Source organism: Oncorhynchus keta, chromosome 10 (assembly GCF_023373465.1).
Source record: "Oncorhynchus keta strain PuntledgeMale-10-30-2019 chromosome 10, Oket_V2, whole genome shotgun sequence".
Lineage (NCBI taxonomy): Eukaryota > Metazoa > Chordata > Actinopteri > Salmoniformes > Salmonidae > Oncorhynchus > Oncorhynchus keta.
This window is the reverse complement of record NC_068430.1, coordinates 25284370-25308613: the sequence shown is the minus strand read 5'-3', so window position 1 is coordinate 25308613 and position 24244 is coordinate 25284370. Positions and strand designations below refer to the sequence as shown.

General features: G+C 45.3%; 1 protein-coding gene across 10 annotated transcripts in view; it reads right to left on the bottom strand.

Moving 5' to 3' along the window:
- Positions 1-24244, bottom strand: part of LOC118388426 (membrane-associated guanylate kinase, WW and PDZ domain-containing protein 1-like) — a 203897-nt gene that overhangs the window by 88562 nt on the left and 91091 nt on the right. For 9 of the 10 annotated variants that reach the window (XM_035777495.1, XM_035777497.1, XM_035777496.1 and 6 more), the window contains exon 2: positions 22069-22185. In XM_035777495.1, the coding sequence (XP_035633388.1) occupies positions 22069-22185 (117 nt within the window). Of the gene's footprint in view, positions 1-8672; positions 9006-22068; positions 22186-24244 lie in introns of those variants that run through there. The other variant, XM_052526743.1, reaches the window with a different exon arrangement.

The following is a 24244-nucleotide window of genomic DNA, read 5'->3' as shown; positions in this document are numbered from 1 at the left end:
CATCATCAATCCTGTTCTATATACAGTAGTCCTGCACTGCAGCACAATGGATCCACTAAACAGTATAAACTTGTATGGATGTTGGTCAGGGTATTCTGCCTTAAACAGCATAGCGTGGGTTAGAGTGAGTGTCTATTCTCAGTCTGTAGTCAGTGCACATCTCACGTGAGGGGAGAGAGAGGTGAATCGGTGAGACACTGTGTCTATGTGCTGTGCACACTAACATCTCTCTTCCAAAGATGAATGGCCTAGAATGAGAGCGAACAGAGGGGTAATTACCTACAGAAAACCTGTTAAGTCAACTGCATAGTGATGCTTCTGTCCATGGCAAGAAGAACGTGACGGGAGACAGGAAATTAATTTAAGATTCACCATATTCCCGTCAAGCTACAATTCTGAGTTTGTGTTTCAGCGCAATAGCAGCAACGCCACTTGATTTGGTACAAAGCTGCCTTGCCGATGTTGATTTGATTTTATTAGGATCTCTTTTAGTCCCCATTTGGACTAATCTTCCAAGAGTCCTTACATTAAAATACAATTTATAATACAAACACACTTTCACATATAACACACTATTACAAACAATACATAATACACTAGCATAATGACCCAATAAATACTCAATCTAAAGAAATATTGATTCTTCATCTACTATAGTTCCACAACGTTTCTATATACTATATTTAAAATGTTTTTAAATAATGTTTAAACTTATATATTGAAAGGTTTCTAGTTTGCTCAGTTAATTTAATCCATTTCTTTATTGCTCTAAATCGAAATGTTCTTTTGCCCGTTTCTTTTTTCTGTCTGGATAACGCATAGATGGTGGACAATCTATTCCTAGTATTTACGGAATGTCTGTCTCTTACCAACTGAATACCATTGTGAATAGAACTTGGCCGTTTTAAATTATGTATATTATAAAATACGATAAGCATGTTTTTTTCAATTATCTTGTTGATTGATGACCAACCAAGGATGTTGACTTCCATGAAAGAAGATGTGCACCGTCTGAATTCCTTTTGGGTTTCCCTCTGTCTATATGTCCATCTGCCTGTCCGTCTGCCTGTCTACAGTCTTGAAAGTTCTGACATATTATTGTCTCAAACCAGCGACCTCACCCAAACATCTGCCTGTCCGTCTGCCTGTCTACAGTCTTGAAGGTTCTTACATATTATTGTCTCAAACCAGCAACCTCACCCAGACATCTGCCTGTCTACAGTCTTGAAGGTTCTGACATATTATTGTCTCAAACCAGCAACCTCACCCAAACATCTGCCTGTCCGTCTGCCTGTCTACAGTCTTGAAGGTTCTGACATATTATTGTCTCAAACCAGCGACCTCACCCAAACATCTGCCTGTCCGTCTGCCTGTCCGTCTGCCTGTCTACAGTCTTGAAGTTTCTGACATATTATTGTCTCAAACCAGCGACCTCACCCAAACATCTGCCTGTCCGTCTGCCTGTCCGTCTGCCTGTCTACAGTCTTGAAGTTTCTGACATATTATTGTCTCAAACCAGCGACCTCACCCAAACATCTGCCTGTCTGTCTGCCTGTCCGTCTGCCTGTCTACAGTCTTGAAGGTTCTGACATATTATTGTCTCAAACCAGCGACCTCACCCAAACATCTGCCTGTCCGTCTGCCTGTCCGTCTGCCTGTCCGTCTGCCTGTCTACAGTCTTGAAGTTTCTGACATATTATTGTCTCAAACCAGCGACCTCACCCAAACATCTGCCTGTCTGTCTGCCTGTCCGTCTGCCTGTCTACAGTCTTGAAGGTTCTGACATATTATTGTCTCAAACCAGCGACCTCACCCAAACATCTGCCTGTCTGTCTGCCTGTCCGTCTGCCTGCCTGTCTACAGTCTTGAAGGTTCTGACATATTATTGTCTCAAACCAGCGACCTCACCCAAACATCTGCCTGTCTGTCTGCCTGTCCGTCTGCCTGTCTACAGTCTTGAAGGTTCTGACATATTGTCTCAAACCAGCGACCTCACCCAAACAACTGCCTGTCTGTCTGCCTGTCCGTCTGCCTGTCTACAGTCTTGAAGGTTCTGACATATTATTGTCTCAAACCAGCGACCTCACCCAAACATCTGCCTGTCTACAGTCTTGAAGGTTCTGACATATTGTCTCAAACCAGCGACCTCACCCAAACATCTGCCTGTCTGTCTGCCTGTCCGTCTGCCTGTCTACAGTCTTGAAGGTTCTGACATATTATTGTCTCAAACCAACGACCTCACCCAAACATCTGCCTGTCCGTCTGCCTGTCCGTCTGCCTGTCTACAGTCTTGAAGGTTCTGACATATTATTGTCTCAAACCAACAACCTCACCCAAACATCTGCCTGTCCGTCTGCCTGTCCGTCTGCCTGTCTACAGTCTTGAAGGTTCTGACATATTATTCAAACCAGCGACCTCACCCAAACGTCTGTCTCAAACCAGCGACCTCACCCAAACGTCTGCCTGTCTACAGTCTTGAAGGTTCTGACATATTGTCTCAAACCAGCGACCTCACCCAAACATCTGCCTGTCTGTCTGCCTGTCCGTCTGCCTGTCTACAGTCTTGAAGGTTCTGACATATTATTGTCTCAAACCAGTGACCTCACCCAAACATCTGCCTGTCTGTCTGCCTGTCCGTCTGCCTGTCTACAGTCTTGAAGGTTCTGACATATTATTGTCTCAAACCAGCGACCTCACCCAAACATCTGCCTGTCTGTCTGCCTGCCTGTCTACAGTCTTGAAGGTTCTGACATATTATTGTCTCAAACCAACGACCTCACCCAAACATCTGCCTGTCTGTCTGCCTGTCCGTCTGCCTGTCTACAGTCTTGAAGGTTCTGACATATTATTGTCTCAAACCAGCGACCTCACCCAAACATATGCCTGTCTACAATCTTGAAGGTTCTGACATATTGTCTCAAACCAGCGACCTCACCCAAACATCTGCCTGTCTGTCTGCCTGTCCGTCTGCCTGTCTACAGTCTTGAAGGTTCTGACATATTATTGTCTCAAACCAACGACCTCACCCAAACATCTGCCTGTCCGTCTGCCTGTCCGTCTGCCTGTCTACAGTCTTGAAGGTTCTGACATATTATTGTCTCAAACCAGCGACCTCACCCAAACATCTGCCTGTCTGTCTGCCTGTCCGTCTGCCTGTCTACAGTCTTGAAGGTTCTGACATATTATTGTCTCAAACCAGCGACCTCACCCAAACATCTGCCTGTCTGTCTGCCTGTCCGTCTGCCTGTCTACAGTCTTGAAGGTTCTGACATATTATTGTCTCAAACCAGCGACCTCACCCAAACAACTGCCTGTCTGTCTGCCTGTCCGTCTGCCTGTCTACAGTCTTGAAGGTTCTGACATATTATTGTCTCAAACCAGCGACCTCACCCAAACATCTGCCTGTCTACAGTCTTGAAGGTTCTGACATATTATTGTCTCAAACCAACGACCTCACCCAAACATCTGCCTGTCCGTCTGCCTGTCCGTCTGCCTGTCTACAGTCTTGAAGGTTCTGACATATTATTGTCTCAAACCAACAACCTCACCCAAACATCTGCCTGTCCGTCTGCCTGTCCGTCTGCCTGTCTACAGTCTTGAAGGTTCTGACATATTATTGTCTCAAACCAGCGACCTCACCCAAACATCTGCCTGTCTACAATCTTGAAGGTTCTGACATATTGTCTCAAACCAGCGACCTCACCCAAACATCTGCCTGTCTGTCTGCCTGTCCGTCTGCCTGTCTACAGTCTTGAAGGTTCTGACATATTATTGTCTCAAACCAACGACCTCACCCAAACATCTGCCTGTCCGTCTGCCTGTCCGTCTGCCTGTCTACAGTCTTGAAGGTCCTGACATATTATTGTCTCAAACCAGCGACCTCACCCAAACATCTGCCTGTCTGTCTGCCTGTCCGTCTGCCTGTCTACAGTCTTGAAGGTTCTGACATATTATTGTCTCAAACCAGCAACCTCACCCAGACATCTGCCTGTCTACAGTCTTGAAGGTTCTTACATATTATTGTCTCAAACCAGCAACCTCACCCAAACATCTGCCTGTCCGTCTGCCTGTCTACAGTCTTGAAGGTTCTGACATATTATTGTCTCAAACCAGCGACCTCACCCAAACATCTGCCTGTCTGTCTGCCCGTCCGTCTGCCTGCCTGTCTACAGTCTTGAAGGTCCTGACATATTATTGTCTCAAACCAGCGACCTCACCCAAACATCTGCCTGTCTGTCTGCCCGTCCGTCTGCCTGCCTGTCTACAGTCTTGAAGTTTCTGACATATTATTGTCTCAAACCAGCGACCTCACCCAAACATCTGCCTGTCTGTCTGCCTGTCCGTCTGCCTGTCTACAGTCTTGAAGGTTCTGACATATTATTGTCTCAAACCAGCGACCTCACCCAAACAACTGCCTGTCTGTCTGCCTGTCCGTCTGCCTGTCTACAGTCTTGAAGGTTCTGACATATTATTGTCTCAAACCAGCGACCTCACCCAAACATATGCCTGTCTACAATCTTGAAGGTTCTGACATATTGTCTCAAACCAGCGACCTCACCCAAACATCTGCCTGTCTGTCTGCCTGTCCGTCTGCCTGTCTACAGTCTTGAAGGTTCTGACATATTATTGTCTCAAACCAGCGACCTCACCCAAACATCTGCCTGTCTGTCTGCCTGTCTACAGTCTTGAAGGTTCTGACATATTATTGTCTCAAACCAACGACCTCACCCAAACATCTGCCTGTCTGTCTGCCTGTCTACAGTCTTGAAGGTTCTGACATATTATTGTCTCAAACCAACGACCTCACCCAAACATCTGCCTGTCTGTCTGCCTGTCTACAGTCTTGAAGGTTCTGACATATTATTGTCTCAAACCAGCGACCTCACCCAAACATCTGCCTGTCCGTCTGCCTGTCTACAGTCTTGAAGGTTCTGACATATTATTGTCTCAAACCAGCGACCTCACCCAAACATCTGCCTGTCTGTCTGCCTGTCCGTCTGCCTGTCTACAGTCTTGAAGGTTCTGACATATTATTGTCTCAAACCAACGACCTCACCCAAACATCTGCCTGTCCGTCTGCCTGTCCGTCTGCCTGTCTACAGTCTTGAAGGTTCTGACATATTATTGTCTCAAACCAACAACCTCACCCAAACATCTGCCTGTCCGTCTGCCTGTCCGTCTGCCTGTCTACAGTCTTGAAGGTTCTGACATATTATTGTCTCAAACCAGCGACCTCACCCAAACATCTGCCTGTCTACAGTCTTGAAGGTTCTGACATATTATTGTCTCAAACCAGCGACCTCACCCAAACATCTGCCTGTCTACAGTCTTGAAGGTTCTGACATATTGTCTCAAACCAGCGACCTCACCCAAACATCTGCCTGTCTGTCTGCCTGTCTGTCTGCCTGTCTACAGTCTTGAAGGTTCTGACATATTATTGTCTCAAACCAACGACCTCACCCAAACATCTGCCTGTCTGTCTGCCTGTCCGTCTGCCTGTCTACAGTCTTGAAGGTTCTGACATATTATTGTCTCAAACCAGCGACCTCACCCAAACATCTGCCTGTCTGTCTGCCTGTCTACAGTCTTGAAGGTTCTGACATATTATTGTCTCAAACCAGCGACCTCACCCAAACATCTGCCTGTCCGTCTGCCTGTCTACAGTCTTGAAGGTTCTGACATATTATTGTCTCAAACCAGCGACCTCACCCAAACATCTGCCTGTCCGTCTGCCTGTCTACAGTCTTGAAGGTTCTGACATATTATTGTCTCAAACCAGCGACCTCACCCAAACATCTGCCTGTCTGTCTGCCTGTCTGCCTGTCTACAGTCTTGAAGGTTCTGACATATTATTGTCTCAAACCAGCGACCTCACCCAAACATCTGCCTGTCTGTCTGCCTGTCTACAGTCTTGAAGGTTCTGACATATTATTGTCTCAAACCAGCGACCTCACCCAAACATCTGCCTGTCTGTCTGCCTGTCCGTCTGCCTGTCTACAGTCTTGAAGTTTCTGACATATTATTGTCTCAAACCAGCGACCTCACCCAAACATCTGCCTGTCTGTCTGCCTGTCTGTCTGCCTGTCCGTCTGCCTGTCTACAGTCTTGAAGGTTCTGACATATTATTGTCTCAAACCAGCGACCTCACCCAAACATCTGCCTGTCTACAGTCTTGAAGGTTCTGACATATTGTCTCAAACCAGCGACCTCACCCAAACATCTGCCTGTCTGTCTGCCTGTCCGTCTGCCTGTCTACAGTCTTGAAGGTTCTGACATATTATTGTCTCAAACCAACGACCTCACCCAAACATCTGCCTGTCTGTCTGCCTGTCCGTCTGCCTGTCTACAGTCTTGAAGGTTCTGACATATTATTGTCTCAAACCAGCGACCTCACCCAAACATCTGCCTGTCCGTCTGCCTGTCTACAGTCTTGAAGGTTCTGACATATTATTGTCTCAAACCAGCGACCTCACCCAAACATCTGCCTGTCCGTCTGCCTGTCTACAGTCTTGAAGGTTCTGACATATTATTGTCTCAAACCAGCGACCTCACCCAAACATCTGCCTGTCCGTCTGCCTGTCTCTGCAGTCTTGAAGGTTCTGACATATTATTGTCTCAAACCAGCGACCTCACCCAAACATCTGCCTGTCTGTCTGCCTGTCCGTCTGCCTGTCTACAGTCTTGAAGGTTCTGACATATTATTGTCTCAAACCAGCGACCTCACCCAAACATCTGCCTGTCTGTCTGCCTGTCTACAGTCTTGAAGGTTCTGACATATTATTGTCTCAAACCAGCGACCTCACCCAAACATCTGCCTGTCTGTCTGCCTGTCCGTCTGCCTGTCTACAGTCTTGAAGGTTCTGACATATTATTGTCTCAAACCAGCGACCTCACCCAAACATCTGCCTGTCTGTCTGCCTGTCCGTCTGCCTGTCTACAGTCTTGAAGGTTCTGACATATTATTGTCTCAAACCAGCGACCTCACCCAAACATCTGCCTGTCTGTCTGCCTGTCTACAGTCTTGAAGGTTCTGACATATTATTGTCTCAAACCAGCGACCTCACCCAAACATCTGCCTGTCTGTCTGCCTGTCTACAGTCTTGAAGGTTCTGACATATTATTGTCTCAAACCAGCGACCTCACCCAAACATCTGCCTGTCTGTCTGCCTGTCCGTCTGCCTGTCTACAGTCTTGAAGGTTCTGACATATTATTGTCTCAAACCAGCGACCTCACCCAAACATCTGCTGCTTTAACCCGTCAATGTCGAAGGAGAGGAACAGAAGTCCTCTTCTCCCCTCCACACACAGATACATAATGTAACAACCTAATCTTCAGCAAACAAAACAAAGCTATCACCCACTGACAATTGTACACTTGGCTAGTCGAGTAGCATTTCTGATACCACACTAGTCTGTTTCGCATTACTGACTGAGGCATATTTTCATGCAGGTTTTCCAGACAGCAAACAAAGAGGCGGCTAGCATATTCTCAGTACAGTAGCATAAGCATACACCTCCATAATGGCCTCCATCTTGGCCTGATCGAGCTGGCATGTTGGTGTGTGCACGCAGGGGAAGGGGTCACAGGGATGGGTGAAGACTGGGTTCAGTGCCCGTGCTCCCAATTCCATGAGGAACACAACCATCTGCCCCACCAATGGGTTAATCCATAGCAGGCCGTCCTTTCCAGCATTTTCCACTCCACATATTCCCCTGCGGTTCAGGGGTCGCATTCCGAGCCCATGCACCACTGGACTGAACAGACTCCCCCCACCCCCATTTTAGGAGGAAGAGGTCGACAGGCTTTGTTATGGCTTTTGATTTATTGGCAACATTGATCAGAGAGGTTTTATGGAGAGGCTGTCGTTTTCACAATGCTGGCTGAAAGAGGCTCATGGTGAGGAGAGAGAGACAGGAACACACACACACAGAATGACATCAAAACAGGCCTTTCCCTCAACCTGTGACATGCTCCATTTTCCTCTGCAAAGCCTCTGTTTTCAGCACTAAATTATTTGAACAGAGGGGGAAGCATCATGGAGGGGGGATTAAAATAAGAAAAATCTGAGGACCACTGAGACTAAATTACCCAGAAACCTGCCTAAAATACCACAACCAAGATGGGTATTTCTTTCAGCTAGTAAAAGCTCCTTCACCGAAGGCTAGCACGACGGCAGAGGGTAAGAGAGAGAAAGGCTTTAAAACAATCCATTTACAGAGGGATGGCGAGAGAGCGCCAGGGGGTGGAGGGGAGGGGGTGGAGGGGAGGAGCAGACGGAGAGATGGATCGAGGGAGAGAGAAAGGGAAAGAGAGAGAGGGAGCCAGCGAGGGGGACAGGAGGAGAGGAGAGGGGGTAAACTAGTATCCTGGAAACCCTGCTGCTAGCCAGCTCTGATGTAGGCATGTCAACAGATCACAGCTTAATAATAGAGCCCCCATCACAGAGCACTGCTGTCTCCGCCAGACACACACGTACAAGACACAGACAGCTTCAGTTTGACCAAAACACATCAGCTGACATGTCTGCCAGCGATCTGCTTCTGTCTAATATATTGATATGTTCCGCCTGATGAACAGCAATCCCCCCCACTACCACACTCTCTTTATCTCTCCATTCCTTATTCCCCACCCATTAAATCCTTGAAGCCAAAGCCAAATAGTGAGCAAATACCTCTGAGCTGTGATTTCCTCAGCTAGTCCAGGGCTACACGACACACAGCAGAGAATCCAGTCAGGTAGGATGAAAAAACCCACAAAACAGATAGCTCTTTATCCACAGGGAGCGCATCAGACGCTCGCATCCAAGCTACTTCCTTCCCCAGTCTGTCTGTGATTCGCTGTCGATATCTGTCGGTCTGTCCCTCTGTCCGATGGGTTTTCCTGTTCCTGCCAGGCTGAGAGTCCAGGCTCAGCCAATGTGAGATATACACTCATACACACAAACACTTACAGTGCTGTGAGCCTCCGCTCTGCTCCTGTCTGACTGAACCAAACCAACGTCTCCAGTCTCCCACATACACCTACCCACCTCCTCTCAGTCTCTCGCGCTCTCACTCAGTCTCGCTTGCCCTCGCTCCCCCCTCCCTTTTTTCTCTCTCCTCCCCTCCCCTCCGTAGCCTATATATCTCTCTATCACACACAGACGTTGTCACACATGGTTCCTCTGTTCTGACAAACAAGGCAGTCCCAGCAAGGGAGCCCATCCCCATGCATCATGTGACCCCCGCAATCAACACTACCAAAGGCAAGCACGGGGCAGGGATGGACAGAGCTGGTCAACTGGGGCTGGGCTGCTCAGGCTAGAAGGATGGGGCTAGGTCTGGACAAAAGGCTGGGGATGGGGTGGAATAGGCTTAGATTAGGGACTGAATGAGATGTGGCATGTAGAGTGTGGGTGCATGAATATACACCGAGTATACAAAACACAGCTCCTTCCATACCATAGACCGGCCAGGGGAATCCAGGTGAACGCTATGATCCCCCATATTAAATCCACTTCAATCAGTGTAGATGAAGGGGAGGAGAGGATAAAGAATGATTCTTAAGCTTTGGATTGTGTGTGTGCCATTCAGATGGTTAATTGGTAATTGGTAATTAGTAGGTACCAGGTGCATCGGTTTGAGTGTGTCAAGAACTGCAACACTGCTGGGTTTTTCACGCTCAACAGATTCCCCTGTGCATCAAGAATGGTTCACCACCCAGCTAACTTGACAACTGTGGGAAGCATTGCAATCAACATGTGCCAGCATCCCTGTGGAACGCTTTCGACACCTTGTAGAGTCCATGCCCCTACGAATTGAGGCTGTTCGGAAGGAAAAGGGGGGGGGGGGGGCCATTTAATATTAGGCAGGTGTTCCTAATGTTTGGTATACTGAATGTATGTTGACACTGTTTTGCTTCAATTCCAGTGGGCACATGTGGTCGCATGTGGGGAGTCATGGCATCTATCCACATGCTTCCCAGCTGAAACGGTTCGGAACAGTTTGTGTATATATTATGATGACATTGTGACGTTTTTGTTTGTTTTGGACTTCGGCAAGGTTTTTTTCAGCTGTTCGGCAAACACATCATTTTCTCTCGTGGCCAAAGTCATTAGCCAAAGTCTCCGCCCCCTCGGCCAGCATCCCTGTGGAACGCTTTCGACACCTTGTAGGGTCCATGCCCCTACGAATTGAGGCTGTTCGGAAGGCAAGGGGGGGGGGGGGGTAAAGCATGTAGAAAAGATCATGGGCATATATATATTTTTTTTAAGATAAAATGAAAAGTCTCAACAGTCAGATTATATAAAATCCTAAACATTATGCATTCAGGAGTATTTTTGTCATGTATGGGGCACAATTTGATTTTGTTATAATGTTTGAGTCACTCAGAGCATAAACCATGGAATCACATGTAGAACTGCAGGAAATTAGCTTTAAACTGCAAATGTTTCTCTCAGCATCATGGCAAAATGTGCAGAATTGCATGAAATTTACTTTAAAAATGAAACATTTTATTTGCACCAAATGGCAAAATGTGTAGAACTGCAGGAAATTAGCTTAAAACAAATAACTTTTGTCACTGCAGTCAACATGAGGGCTTCAATAATTTTCGTAACCACTGGCCATGCCAATGGCCACGCCCCCACAACACCTATTTATTTTATTTCACCTTTATTTAACCAGGTAGGAAAGTTGAGAACAAGTTCTCATTTACAACTGCGACCTGGCCAAGATAAAGCAAAGCAGTTTGACACATTCAACAACACAGAGTTAGATACACATGGAATAAACAAACATACAGTCAATAAAACAGTAGAAAAAGTATATATACAGTGTGTGCAAATGAGGTAGGATAACGGAGGTATAAGGCAATAAATAGGCCATGGTGGTGAAGTAACTACAATATACCAATTAAACACTGGAATGGTAGATGTGCAGAAGATGAATGTACAAGTAGATATACTGGGGTGCAAATGAGCAAGATACATAAATAAATACAGTATGGGGATGGGGTAGTTGGTGGGGCTATTTACTGGTGGGCTATGTACAGGTGCAGTGATCTGTGAGTTTCTCTGACAGCTGGGGCTATTTACTGGTGGGCTATGTACAGGTGCAGTGATCTGTGAGTTTCTCTGACAGCTGGGGCTATTTACTGGTGGGCTATGTACAGGTGCAGTGATCTGTGAGTTTCTCTGACAGCTGGGGCTATTTACTGGTGGGCTATGTACAGGTGCAGTGATCTGTGAGTTTCTCTGACAGCTGGGGCTAACTGGTGGGCTATGTACAGGTGCAGTGATCTGTGAGTTTCTCTGACAGCTGGGGCTATTTACTGGTGGGCTATGTACAGGTGCAGTGATCTGTGAGTTTCTCTGACAGCTGGGGCTATTTACTGGTGGGCTATGTACAGGTGCAGTGATCTGTGAGTTTCTCTGACAGCTGGGGCTATTTACTGGTGGGCTATGTACAGGTGCAGTGATCTGTGAGTTTCTCTGACAGCTGGGGCTATTTACTGGTGGGCTATGTACAGGTGCAGTGATCTGTGAGTTTCTCTGACAGCTGGGGCTATTTACTGGTGGGCTATGTACAGGTGCAGTGATCTGTGAGTTTCTCTGACAGCTGGGGCTATTTACTGGTGGGCTATGTACAGGTGCAGTGATCTGTGAGTTTCTCTGACAGCTGGGGCTATTTACTGGTGGGCTATGTACAGGTGCAGTGATCTGTGAGTTTCTCTGACAGCTGGGGCTATTTACTGGTGGGCTATGTACAGGTGCAGTGATCTGTGAGTTTCTCTGACAGCTGGGGCTATTTACTGGTGGGCTATGTACAGGTGCAGTGATCTGTGAGTTTCTCTGACAGCTGGGGCTATTTACTGGTGGGCTATGTACAGGTGCAGTGATCTGTGAGTTTCTCTGACAGCTGGGGCTATTTACTGGTGGGCTATGTACAGGTGCAGTGATCTGTGAGTTTCTCTGACAGCTGGGGCTATTTACTGGTGGGCTATGTACAGGTGCAGTGATCTGTGAGTTTCTCTGACAGCTGGGGCTATTTACTGGTGGGCTATGTACAGGTGCAGTGATCTGTGAGTTTCTCTGACAGCTGGTGCTTAAAGCTAGTGACGGAGATATGAGTCTCCAGATTCAGTGATTTTTGCAGTTCGTTCCAGTCATTGGCAGCAGAGAACTGGAAGGCAGCCAAAAGAAGAATTGGCTTTGGGGATGACCAGTGAGATATACCTGCTGGAGCGCGTGCTAAGGGTGGGTGCTGCTACGGTGACCAGTGAGCTGAGATAAGGCGGGGCTTTACCTATCAGAGACTTGTAGATGACCTGGAGCCAGTGGGTTTGGCGGCGAGTATGAAGCAAGGGCCAGCCAACGAGAGCGTACAGGTTGCAGTGGTCAGTAGTATATGGGGCTTTGGTGACAAAACGGATGGCACTGTGATAGACCACATCCAATTTGTTGAGTAGAGTGTTGCAGTCTATTTTGTAAATGACATCACCAAAGTCGAGGATTGGTAGGATGATAAGTTTACGAGGGTATGTTTGGCAACATGAGTGAAGGATGCTTTTTTGCGAAATAGGAAGCCGATTCCAGATGTAATTTTGGATTGGAGATGCTTAATGTGAGTCTGGAAGGAGAGTTTACAGTCTAGCCAGACACCTAGGTATGGGTAGTTGTCCACACATTCTAAGTCAGAACCACCCAGAGTAGTGATGCTGGACGGGCGGGCAGGTGCGGGCAGCAATCGGTTGAATAGCATGCATTTAGTTTTACTTGCATTTAAGAGCACTTGGAGGTCACGGAAGGAGAGTTGTATGGCATTGAAGCTCCATTTTGATCCAGATAAAAACCCTGAATAACCAGGAATGAGGGAGATGTTTGCCTACAGAAAAGCCACTTCATTTAGGAAATGGCTACATCCTTGACTATATTACAATACAAATAAATGGCTATGTTTTTTGATTTTAAAAACATTATAACAAGACAAGATTCAAATCTCGATGTCCTCAGTCTCACCTTTTTCACTTTCACAGCAGAGGGAGCACTTTAGGCTTACAGGAGTTCAGACAACAAACCCAACCTGACAAAGCAAACTCCTCAGAAAACAGGGCAGAAGTGTCTATGGGAATGTTAGATATCCCCTAGGTTGCACAGAGAGACAAGAAAGCTGCTATTTCGGGGGACAGACATGAATCATGTTACCCCCGCTGGATCGGTGCTTCAAAATGAGACCGTACCCAGGGAGAAACTCTCTTACTTTAGATCAGCCAGCAGTTTAGGTTAGTCCATCTCTTTTATCATCAAAAGAACAAGAGGTCTGAGAAAGCTGAAAATATGCTTCCAGGCACTCAACACAGAAGCTACATAGGAAAATAATCACTAGCAGGATGAAGTCACATCCTCACACACAACCTGTTAGTGTGTGTTTGTTGAAGGTGAGTGTGGAGGGGTTTGGTTATGTACCCCAGAGACTCCTCCCTTCATTGAATCCCTCTTGACAATGCCTTTCGTTGACTTAAACTAGTGATGATGTCAGCGTAATGACATTTCAAAAGACATTAAAAGCCCTTTATTCACCCCCACCCGGCCAAGATCCATCCATCCAAAAGCACCCCATCCCTCAAACCATTTTATATATATATATATATATATATATATATATATATATATATAATTATAATAACGTTTTTATATAAAGTGGGGAAAAGTATTTTTATTGAAATGTTTTATGAATATCGATAGCAACAACAGAATACAATTTGTGGAGTTTATTACACTCACTGTATCTCACATATGCTTTGAAAAAGCACCCGCGAGTACCAGTCACGGCAAGTGGAGATGGCTGCTGGTAAGCTTCCTTGACATTCATTTTTGCCAACACATGGCTAGCCTTTGTTTAACCAGCTTAACAGCTGCTATGAGTGAAAATGTGTTTGGAGTTAGTCTATTAGCTAGAAAGGTATGTTAAGGGATTACCTCTTCCAATTATATGGTGGAGAGGTCAAAATAATGGATCTATATACCAAATCTATATATTTGAAAATGTTGATAAGGCCACTTCTTGTTGCCATTATTATTCACCATTTTTTGCTAACATATGATGGGGGTCCCTGGGTCGCCAGTTTGCCTGGGCGGGGGACGCTGGTCAAGAAATGGTTGAAGAGCCCAAGGTGGACTGCTCAAAAGAGGTAATAAACCTACTTTGTGTATGACTTGGAGGACATTGACATTTGTTATGCCCACCAGTACTATGCCTTTTGACATTTGCCATGTTTTAGTGGCTGCCAAATAAAACTAAATGGTATTTCTCAAATGCGCCAAACACAACAGGTGTAGACTTTACTGTGAAATGCTTACTTACAATCACTTTACCAACAATGCAGAGTTGAAAAAAGGAAATCGTAAACACAATACAATAAAAGACGACAGTACATACAAGTAGTATAGGTACCAAGTCAATTTGCAGGGGTACAAGGTAGTTGAGGTAATATATACACTACGGTTCAAAAGTTTGGGGTCACTTAGTTTTTCTTTCAAAAACAAGGACATTTCAGTTGTTTTGTCCACTAAAATATCATAAAATGTATCAGAAATAAAAACCATTGTTAATGTTTTAAATTACTATTGTAGCTGGAAACGGCTGATTTTTAATGGAATATCTACAGAGGCCCATTATCAGCAACAGTCACTCCTGTGTTCCAAGTTTATCATTTTAAAAGGCTAATTGATCATTAGAAGACCCTTTTGCAATTATGTTAGCATAGCTGAAAATTGTTGTTCTGATTAAAAAAGGCCAGTATAATTGCTTCTTTAGACTAGTTGAGTATCTGGAGCATCAGCATTTGTGGGTTTGATTACAGGCTCAAAATGGCCAGAAACAAAGCACATTCTTCTGAAACTGGTCAGTCTGTTCTTGTTCTGAGAAATGAAGGGTATTCAATTTGAGAAATTGCCAAGAAACTGAAGCTCTTGTACAACGCTGTGTACTACTCCCTTAACAGAACAGCGCAAACTGGCTCGAACCAGGATAGAAAGAGGAGTGGGAGGCCCCGGTGCACAACTGAGCAAAAGGACAAGTACATTAGAGTGTCTATTTTGAGAAACAAACGCCTCACAAGTTCTCAACTGGCAGCTTCATTAAATAGTACCCGCAAAACACCAGTCTCAACAAACAGTGAAGAGGCGACTCCGGGATGCTGGCCTTCTAGGCATGGAAAAGCCTTCATTTCTCAGAAGAAGAATAGACTGAAGAGTTTCAGAAGAAACAAAGGTGTTCCTTTTGTCCAAGTGGGAAAGAGCAATGTGGAGTGTGATTGAGATTATGTCATCTGTGAATCTGTTGGGGCGGTATGCGAATTGGAGTGGGTCTAGGGTTTCCGGGATGATGGTGCTGATGTGAGCCATGACCAGACTTTCAAAGCACTTCATGGCTACAGATGTGAGTGCCACGGGTCAGTAGTCATTTAGGCAGGTTACCTCCGCTTTCTTGAGCACATGGACTATGGTGGTCTGCTTGGAACATGTAGGTATTAGACTCAATCAGGGAGAGGTTGAACATGTCCGTTAAGATACTTGCAAGTTGGTCCGCGCATGCTCTAAGTACATGTCCTGGTAATCTGTCTGGCCCTGCGGCCTTGTAAATGTTGACCTGTTTCAAAGGTCTTGCTCACATCGGCTACCGAAAGCGTGATCACACAGTCTTCCGGAACAGCTGGTGCTCTCATGCATGCTTCAGTGTTGCTTGCCTCAAAGTGAGCATAAAAGGCATTTTGCCCATCTTGTAGACTCATGTCAATGGGCATCTCACGGCTAGGGTTCCCTTTGTAGTCCGTAATAGTTGCAAGCACTGCCACATTTGACCAGCGTCAGAGCCGGTGTAGTAGGATTCAATCTTAGTCCTATATTGACGCATTGCCTGTTTGATGGTTTGTCTGAGAGCATAGCGGGATTTCTTATAAGCGTCCGGATTAGTGTCCTGCACCATGAAAGCGGCAGCTCGCCTTTGGCTCAGTGCGGATGTTACTTCTAATCCCTGGCTTTTGGTTGGGATATGTATGTACATATCACATATCCCAACCAGTCACTGTGGGGATGATGTTGTCGATGCACTTATTAATGAAGCTTGAGTTTTTGCTTGTAAGCAGGAATCAGGAGGACAGAGTTATGGTAAGATTTGCCAAATGGAGGGCGAGGGAGAACTTTGTATGCATCTGTGTGTGGAGTAAAGGTGATCTAGTTCTTTCACCTCTAGTCGCACGGTTGATATGCTGGTAGTAATGAGGGAAGATGGATTTGAGTTTTCCTGCATTAAAATCACCGGCCACCAGGAGTGCCGCCTCTGGGTGAGCATTTTCTTGTTTGCTCATTGTCCTATACAGGAGTGCAGTCTTAGTGCCAACATTAGTTTGTGGTGGTAAGTAGCCAACTACAAAAAATATTGCTGACAACTCTCTTGGTAAATAGTATGGCCTACAGCTTATCATGAGGTATTCTAACTCAGCCGAGCAGAACCTTGAGACTTTCTTAATATTAGAGTTTGTGCAGCAGCGTTGTTAAGAGTTTGCCAGATGCTGCCATTCTATCCTGCCAATGTATATATAAAAAAACGTTTGATTTATGATTTTCCATGTCATGATTCAGAGAAACATAGGATATGACAGTTCTTCGGATCTTCAGTGACTGCATGTTTGTCAAAGGAACGGAAGGTAGAGGTGGTTTATCCACTCGCCGACGTAGTCCTGCCACGCTCTATAACGGCGCCTCTTCCTTCTTCGAGTGTTGGGGATTTGGGCCTGGTCCAGGATGAACAGAATGTCTTCCACCTCTGACTCATTGAAGTACCAATCCAAATCGAAGTTAGTGATTGCTGTTCTGATGTCCAGAAGCTCTTTTCAGTCATACAGTGGCTTGCGAAAGTATTCACCCCCGTTGGCATTTTTCCTATTTTGTTGCCTTACAAACTGGAATTAAAATAGATTTTTGGGTGGTTTGTATCATTTGATTACACAACATGCCTAACACTTTGAAGATGCAAACTATTTTTTTTTATTGTGAAACAAACAAGAAACAAGACAAAATAAAACAGAAAACTTGAGCCTGCATAACTATTCATCCCCCCGAAGTCAATACTTTGTAGAGCCACCTTTTGCAGCAATTACAGCTGCAATTATCTTGGGGTATGTCTCTATAAACTTGGCACATCTAGCCACTGGGATTTTTGCCCATTCTTCAGGGCAAAACTGCTCCTTCTCCTTCAAGTTGGATGGGTTCCACTGGTGTACAGCAGTCTTTAAGTCATACCACAGATTCTCAATTGGATTGAGGTCTGGGCTTTGACTAGGCCCTTCCAGGACATTTAAATGTTTCCCTTTAAACCACTCAAGTGTTGCTTTAGCAGTATGCTTAGGGTTATTGTCCTGCTAGAAGGTGAACCTCCATCCCAGTCTCAAATCTCTTGAAGACTGAAACGGGTTTCACTCAAGAATTTCCCTGTATTTAGAGCCATCCATCATTCCTTCAAGTTAAAGTGGTCCCATGGACAGATACTCCAATCTCCACTGTGGAGCTTTGCAGCTCCTTCAGAGTTATCTTAGGGTCACTTTGTTGCCTCTCTGATTAATGCCCTCCTTGCCTGGTCTGTGAGTTTTGGTGGGCAGCCCTCTATTGGCAGGTTTGTCGTGGTAACATATTCTTTCAATTATTCAATAATGGATTTAATGGTGCTCCGTGGGATGTTCAAAGTTTCTGATATTGTTTTATAACCCAACCCTGATCTGTACTTCTCCACAACTTTTTCCCTGACCTGTTTGGAGAGCTCCATAGTGCTTGGTGGTGCCCCTTGCTTAGTGGTGTTGCAGACTCTGGGGCCTTTCAGAACAGGTGTATATATACTGAGATCATGTGATACTTAGATTGCACACAGGTGGACTTTATTTAACGAATTATGTGACTTCTGAAGGTAATTGGTTGCACCAGATCTTATCTAGGGGCTTCATAGCAAAGGGAGTGAATACATAAGCACGCACCACTTTTCCGTTATTAATTCTTTTGATTTTTGTTTAAACAAGTTATTTTTTTCATTTCACTTCACCAATTTGGACGATTGTGTTTGTCCACTACATGAAATCCAAATTAAAATATATTTAAATTACAAGTTATAATGCAACAAAATAAGATAAACGCCAAGGGGGGTGAATACCTTTGCAAGGCACTGTAGGAAATGATGTCGGAAATATTATGTACAAAAAAACTTCAGATCAACGGACACAAATGGTCAGGAGCCCTTAAAACGGCTGCTATTCCCCCCAGCGCCATTATTAAGGTGTGTGTCACAAGGTGTGAGGAGGACATACCTAAGCATAGAACCAGAAAAACTGGTTCACATTTGAGTGTCCTTTGACTATACATGTGCGCTCTCATCTTGTCTTCTATGGGGTGGGGTAAGATGATGACTACTGGTTGAATAAAACACAAATGTTCTGTCATGAATTGTTTAAGATCTGCTTTAACAGTGCTAAAATGCATGAGTATGTTACATGAGTAGGTATCAGTATGAAAAAGGTACATACAGATACAAACCATCATAAAAATCTCTTAACATCACACACAGGTGCAGCCCTTACAGGTGTCAGTCAGACTGGTGGATCAGAAATACAAATACCAACTACCCAAAACCATGTACCTGTAGACATGCACACACATATACACACCATCAGCATAGCCTAGACAAAGAAACGGTCTGTAGGTTTTCAACAACGCAGCTACACACCACATACCTGGTTGTTTTCCCTCAGCCCAACTGATGCTTGACTATGTCAGTCTGTGGCTACAGACACAGTGGCTACACAGCACTGAGCGTTTCCCTGCTGACCCCCAGCTAATGCTTAGACACAGTGAACAGTACGACATGCTACAGACCGCACCATCCTCCAGCCTGAAGGAAACAACCATACAAGGGAAAGAACAGGGTAAAGATGAAACTAGAGAACACCAATAACACCTCCCTGCCTATATACCCATCTAATGGTTTACAATGTGAAGCTCCCTTTCTGTAATCTGCAATGCAGAGAGAATATTCTGCTCTGTGCTCCATTGTTCAGGTGGCATCTAGAGCTGATGCTAGGAGAATCTGCAGATACACTCATTCACCACACATCTACTCTACCATCATCCAATAGCTTTCTGGCACAAACAGAAACATCAAATCAAATCAAATTTTATTGGTCACATACACATGTTAGCAGAGGTTATTGCAAGTGTAGTGAAATTATTGTATACATATGCACAGACAGGCAAACACTTACGCAAGCTGACACATTAAAGAGAGAGGACATTCTTCTGCCTGTGAAAAGCACAAGACAAAGTCCTACTGCGCCACATACAAACCAGGCAGGATAGAATTAGGCAGAGAAAAAGGGCTACTAGTGGTCCCCCATCTGTGCCTGTGTGCTAGATGTAGCTGAGCCTGCTTGCATGTCTGCCGATCTCCATCGTCCCTCTTCGCTTCTGTCCAACCCCCTCTCCAACCCTGACCTATACACAAGCCATCCACCATGCTCCAGCATGGCAATACATCACACATACAAAAAAGAATAGCAGCAACAGCAGACAAATCAAAGCCCACTTGCCTTGATGCAGAGCGAGGGAGAGGGGAAGAGAGAGGTAAAGCGGTAGCCCATAGACTGCAGCAAGGATCCTGTTGATCTCTCTCTATGCAGGACAGGCAGGCAGGCTGAGACACAAACACAGAGAGGAGAGCTCTGCTGCTGCCAAGACCATCACAGCGACGGAGAAGAGGGAGCAGCAGCTACAGCAGCAAAAAGAAGATTGGGAATGTAGAGCAGGAATGCAGAGCGGGTGAGGTGACCGCAGGGAAATCGACCAACGCCGGAAGATTGGAGAGGGAAAAGAGGGTAGCAGAGGGAGACAGAAGAGAGAGAAAAAGGGAGAGCGAGGAGAGAGAGATAGTAGTGGACTGTGGTAGTTGGAGATGGACTGTAAGTGAGGCTAGTGTGAGAAGTCAACAGTGTGACAGGAGGAAAGGCAGAAGAAGGAGCCGGAGGCATTACGCTGCTCGTCTATGCTGTAGCTGATATTCCCCACCCAGCAACAATCGTCTATACAATCTGTAGAAGGGCAGGCAGGGAGAGCCGGTTGGCCGGGTCAATTCCTGTCTACTAGGCACTGAGGACAGGCGACAATAACGTCACAGACAAACTCTGATTATATGAATGATGAAAGAGTGGAGTCAAGCATAGTCTCGGAGATGTGTGTGTGTGTATAAGAGAAGGGGTGTTTGAACTGCATGGTTGGAGCACCAGAGAGGGGAGGCTTGAGAAGGATTTCCCCAGTCAGTAGTATAGCCCACTCCTCCATCTGTCACCTCCAGTTGCTTTCTGTCCATTAATCACAGCCTCCTCACACACGCCCTAGCTGACCCAAAGACACATCTATACCACCACACACTGACCTCCACGGCCGAAAACATAACCAGTCCTGGTGCCCTTTCACCTCCTCTCTCTCTCTCCACATCTATACTGAGTCTATTTGTAAGAAATGAATCCAATTAATACATGTATTGTTATTACTGCATATCATATTGTACACCTTTGGTGGTATGATTCCTTCCTTGGTTAACCATAATACCATTTATCAGGATGTCAATGGGAGTCGGAGTCAGGAGAGAAGAGCTAGGCCTTTGGTAATTAAAACGTCCATTATGACCAGACTAGCACAATCCAGGCCTGTCTGGCTGACATATGGCACACTGGGTAATTCCAATAAAGTCCTGAGGAAAAAGCCCCTGGAATAAAGACAGCAATTTGCGTGAGAGGGTCATGAATAAACTAATTGAAAATCCAATGATGAGAATCATTAGGAAAAAGCCCTGTCTGGAGTAGGCTAGAGGCCAATCAGGCCTCTCAATGCACACATTAAAGGATGTATCTGGGGCTTTAGAAAACATGCTTGGATAACAAGGCATTGAAGGAGAGGAATAGAATTAACAGTGTTGAAATGCCATACTACTCTAGGCCTTGATAATTTAGTAGACACATTGAATTGTGGGTTGGGTGAGGGGACTAAACGAATGTAGCCAATAAATAAAATACTGTATGTTTGGTATAACAAATAAACAAGGAATGCCATTCCATACATAAATGCCAAATGGCAGTCGCTGACTACTACACATCTCTTTGCTAAAAAGAACCCATTCTATTCCCCTATGTTATGTGTATGACTGCACAGTCTCCTGGTCTCGCCAGTTGATTGCTCTTCCTTTTCTGTCCGTCTGTCTGTCATGGCTAGCACATTAACACCAGGGAATTCCATCTCCAACATCAGAAGGATGATAATCGAAGCTGCTGCACAGGGATTGGTTCACACAGCTGGATTTAGGATCCAAATGGGAATGGGGAGAACAGGCGAGGGCATCCATCTATCTCTCTGGCCACAGAGAGGAGAGGAGGGAATATCCACAGAAAACAGGTCCAAATCCTTGGACATCATGTAATATACTGTACACCCGGAGAAGAAATAGGAGTGAAGATGGGCGTGAGGTTCTGATCAAGATGTAGTTTGTTTAACCACTGTGAATATTGATTGAGCAAAAGCCCCCAGGAATATCAAGCATGGAAGGCGCTGGACCTTGTCACTCTAATCAAATAGTACTGGGAAAGGTAAATATCTGTCTGATTGAATGGATAAAGAGGATTGAGAGCATGGGCTTCATGGTCATCTGGTTCCACTCATCAGTGGGAGGAGGAAGCCATCTCCTCCCGTCTGTGTGTTATCCAGTGCTCACGACTCGCATAGTATTCTGAGTATCTGTATCTCTGAGGGGCAAGAAGCTCCCTTAGAACCTGACAACCCATTTGACCATTCAGATGACACAGAGACATACGGGAACATGAGACCACCTATGTCCAGCATGAAGCTTCACTAAACAGCACAGAGTCCTTGCAAAGCTACAAACCAAACCAGCACAGTAAACATAAGACATTAAACCAATAACACAAAGATTAGGAGGAAGAAGATGACGATGAGGAGGATTAGAAAACAGAACTTAAAAAGGTTGTGTGCTACTCACAAGGCACAGCATGGCGGTAGAGGTTGTCTCGAATGGTCTGCTGCAGTTCGTGGTCCGGGGAGGACTTCTGGAAGCGCTGGCTCAGATAGTGCTTCAGGTCCTTATTTAGCTTGGTTCCTGTAGGCAGCCAGACAAACAGGAAGACATGTGTTAACTACATCACAACACAACATGGACGCCCCGACTGTATATAACAGCAAATCCAAACATGGCTGCCTTGCATTTCGTGTGCACACCACTCTCACAGTCCATTTCATTACATCCATAGAAAGCAGGGGAGAACGACTGCCCCTCTCATTGAAGCCACGGAGGGTCAAGGCCGACCGCGGTACTGCAGACATTGTTAGCAGAAAACAGGAACCCTCATTATAGTGAATGGAAAACTGCAATCTTCGTGGAACATTTTTGTGGAGCAGCTCAAACTAAACAAGTTATGTCTCCATGAAATGCCATCTTAACCTACTTCATTTGGCTTCAAAGCGCTATTGAGTCTTTACATAGGAAAGAATGTGATCTATGGCTTTGTCTATTCACATATACAGTCATTGATAGAAACACACCAGTCGGACATGAATAGGAATAATATAACTGAGAGACTCAGTTCTCCCTCCCTCCCTCCTCTGCAAACCTTCCCTTGTCACTTGGAGGGGTACCTGGCTAGCTCTCTCTCTCCCAGACTGTAGACAGTCAGTCCTGTAGTGACAGTGCTGCCTGGTGGCTCAGCCCCCTCCCACAGCTATGCCATCTGTCTCTCAGACACACAGTGGGAAAGGCTAACTGGTAGCCGCTAACACAGCGCTAGTGGCAGAGAGAGGAGCCAAACGCTTTCCTGTTGACACATCACACTGACTGGGAGAGCCCACGGTACATCAATGCCAGTCAGCACATTCTCACATGCAGGGTCATTTTCACACAACATTTAGAGAGCCAGACTACTCTCTAAGAAATAAGTTTATTACACACATACTAACATACAGTATATGCTAGGATTGTATCACCATATACATGCCAGTAATTCTGCAATGGACCCACGTTTTCTAGAGTGCATTAATGTACAGGGTGGTGCAATAATGACCATCCTACCAATCCTCGACTTCGGCGATGTCATTTACAAAATAGTATCCAATACCCTACTCAATAAATTGGATGCAGTCTATCACAGTGCCATCCGTTTTGGCACCAAAACCCCATATACTACCCACCACTGCGACCGGTACGCTCTCATTGGTTGGCCCTCGCTTCATACTCGTCGCCAAACCCACTGGCTCCAGGTCATCTACAAGACCCTGCTAGGTAAAGTTCCCCTTATCTCAGCTCGCTGGTCACCATAGCAGCACCCACCTGTAGCATGCGCTCCAGCAGGTATATCTCTCTGGTCACCCCCAAAACCAATTCTTCCTTTGGCCCCCTCTACTTCCAGTTCTCTGCTGCCAATGACTGGAACGAACTACAAAAATCACTGAAATTGGAAACACTTATCTCCCTCACTAGCTTTAAGCACCAGCTGTCAGAGCAGCTCACAGATTACTGCACCTGTACATAGCCCACCTATAATTTAGCCCAAACAACTACCTCTCCCCCTACTGTATTTATTTAGCTCCTTTGCACCCCATTATTCTCTTTCTACTTTGCACATTCTTCCACTGCAAATCAACCATTCCATTGTTTTTACTTGCTATATTGTATTTACTTCGCCACCATGGCCTTTTTTGCCTTTACCTCCCTTATCTCACCTCACTTGCTCACATTGTATATACTTATTTTTCGACTGTATGTTTGTTTTACTCCATGTATAACTCTGTGTTGTTGTATGTGTCGAACTGCTTTGCTTTATCTTGGCCAGGTCGCAATTGTAAATGAGAACTTGTTCTCAACTTTCCGACCTGGTTAAATAAAGGTGAAATTAAAAATTAAAAAATAAAAATAATGATCCATTGAGCCCAATGACCAAAAATGAACATAAATTATCATATTTCTGTGCTTCTGTAATCTGTATGATATAACACCCCTCTGTGGTTTGAATGTATCTGTCAATCACACAATCTCTGAGCCAGGTTTCAGCCAACTCGGGCAAACAGTCTGCTGGTGAATTAAAAGCACCAGATGGTGTTGTCATGGAAACAGTGTGTGTGTGCACCACTGTGTAGGACTACTCTGCTGGTAAATAAAGCCAGAG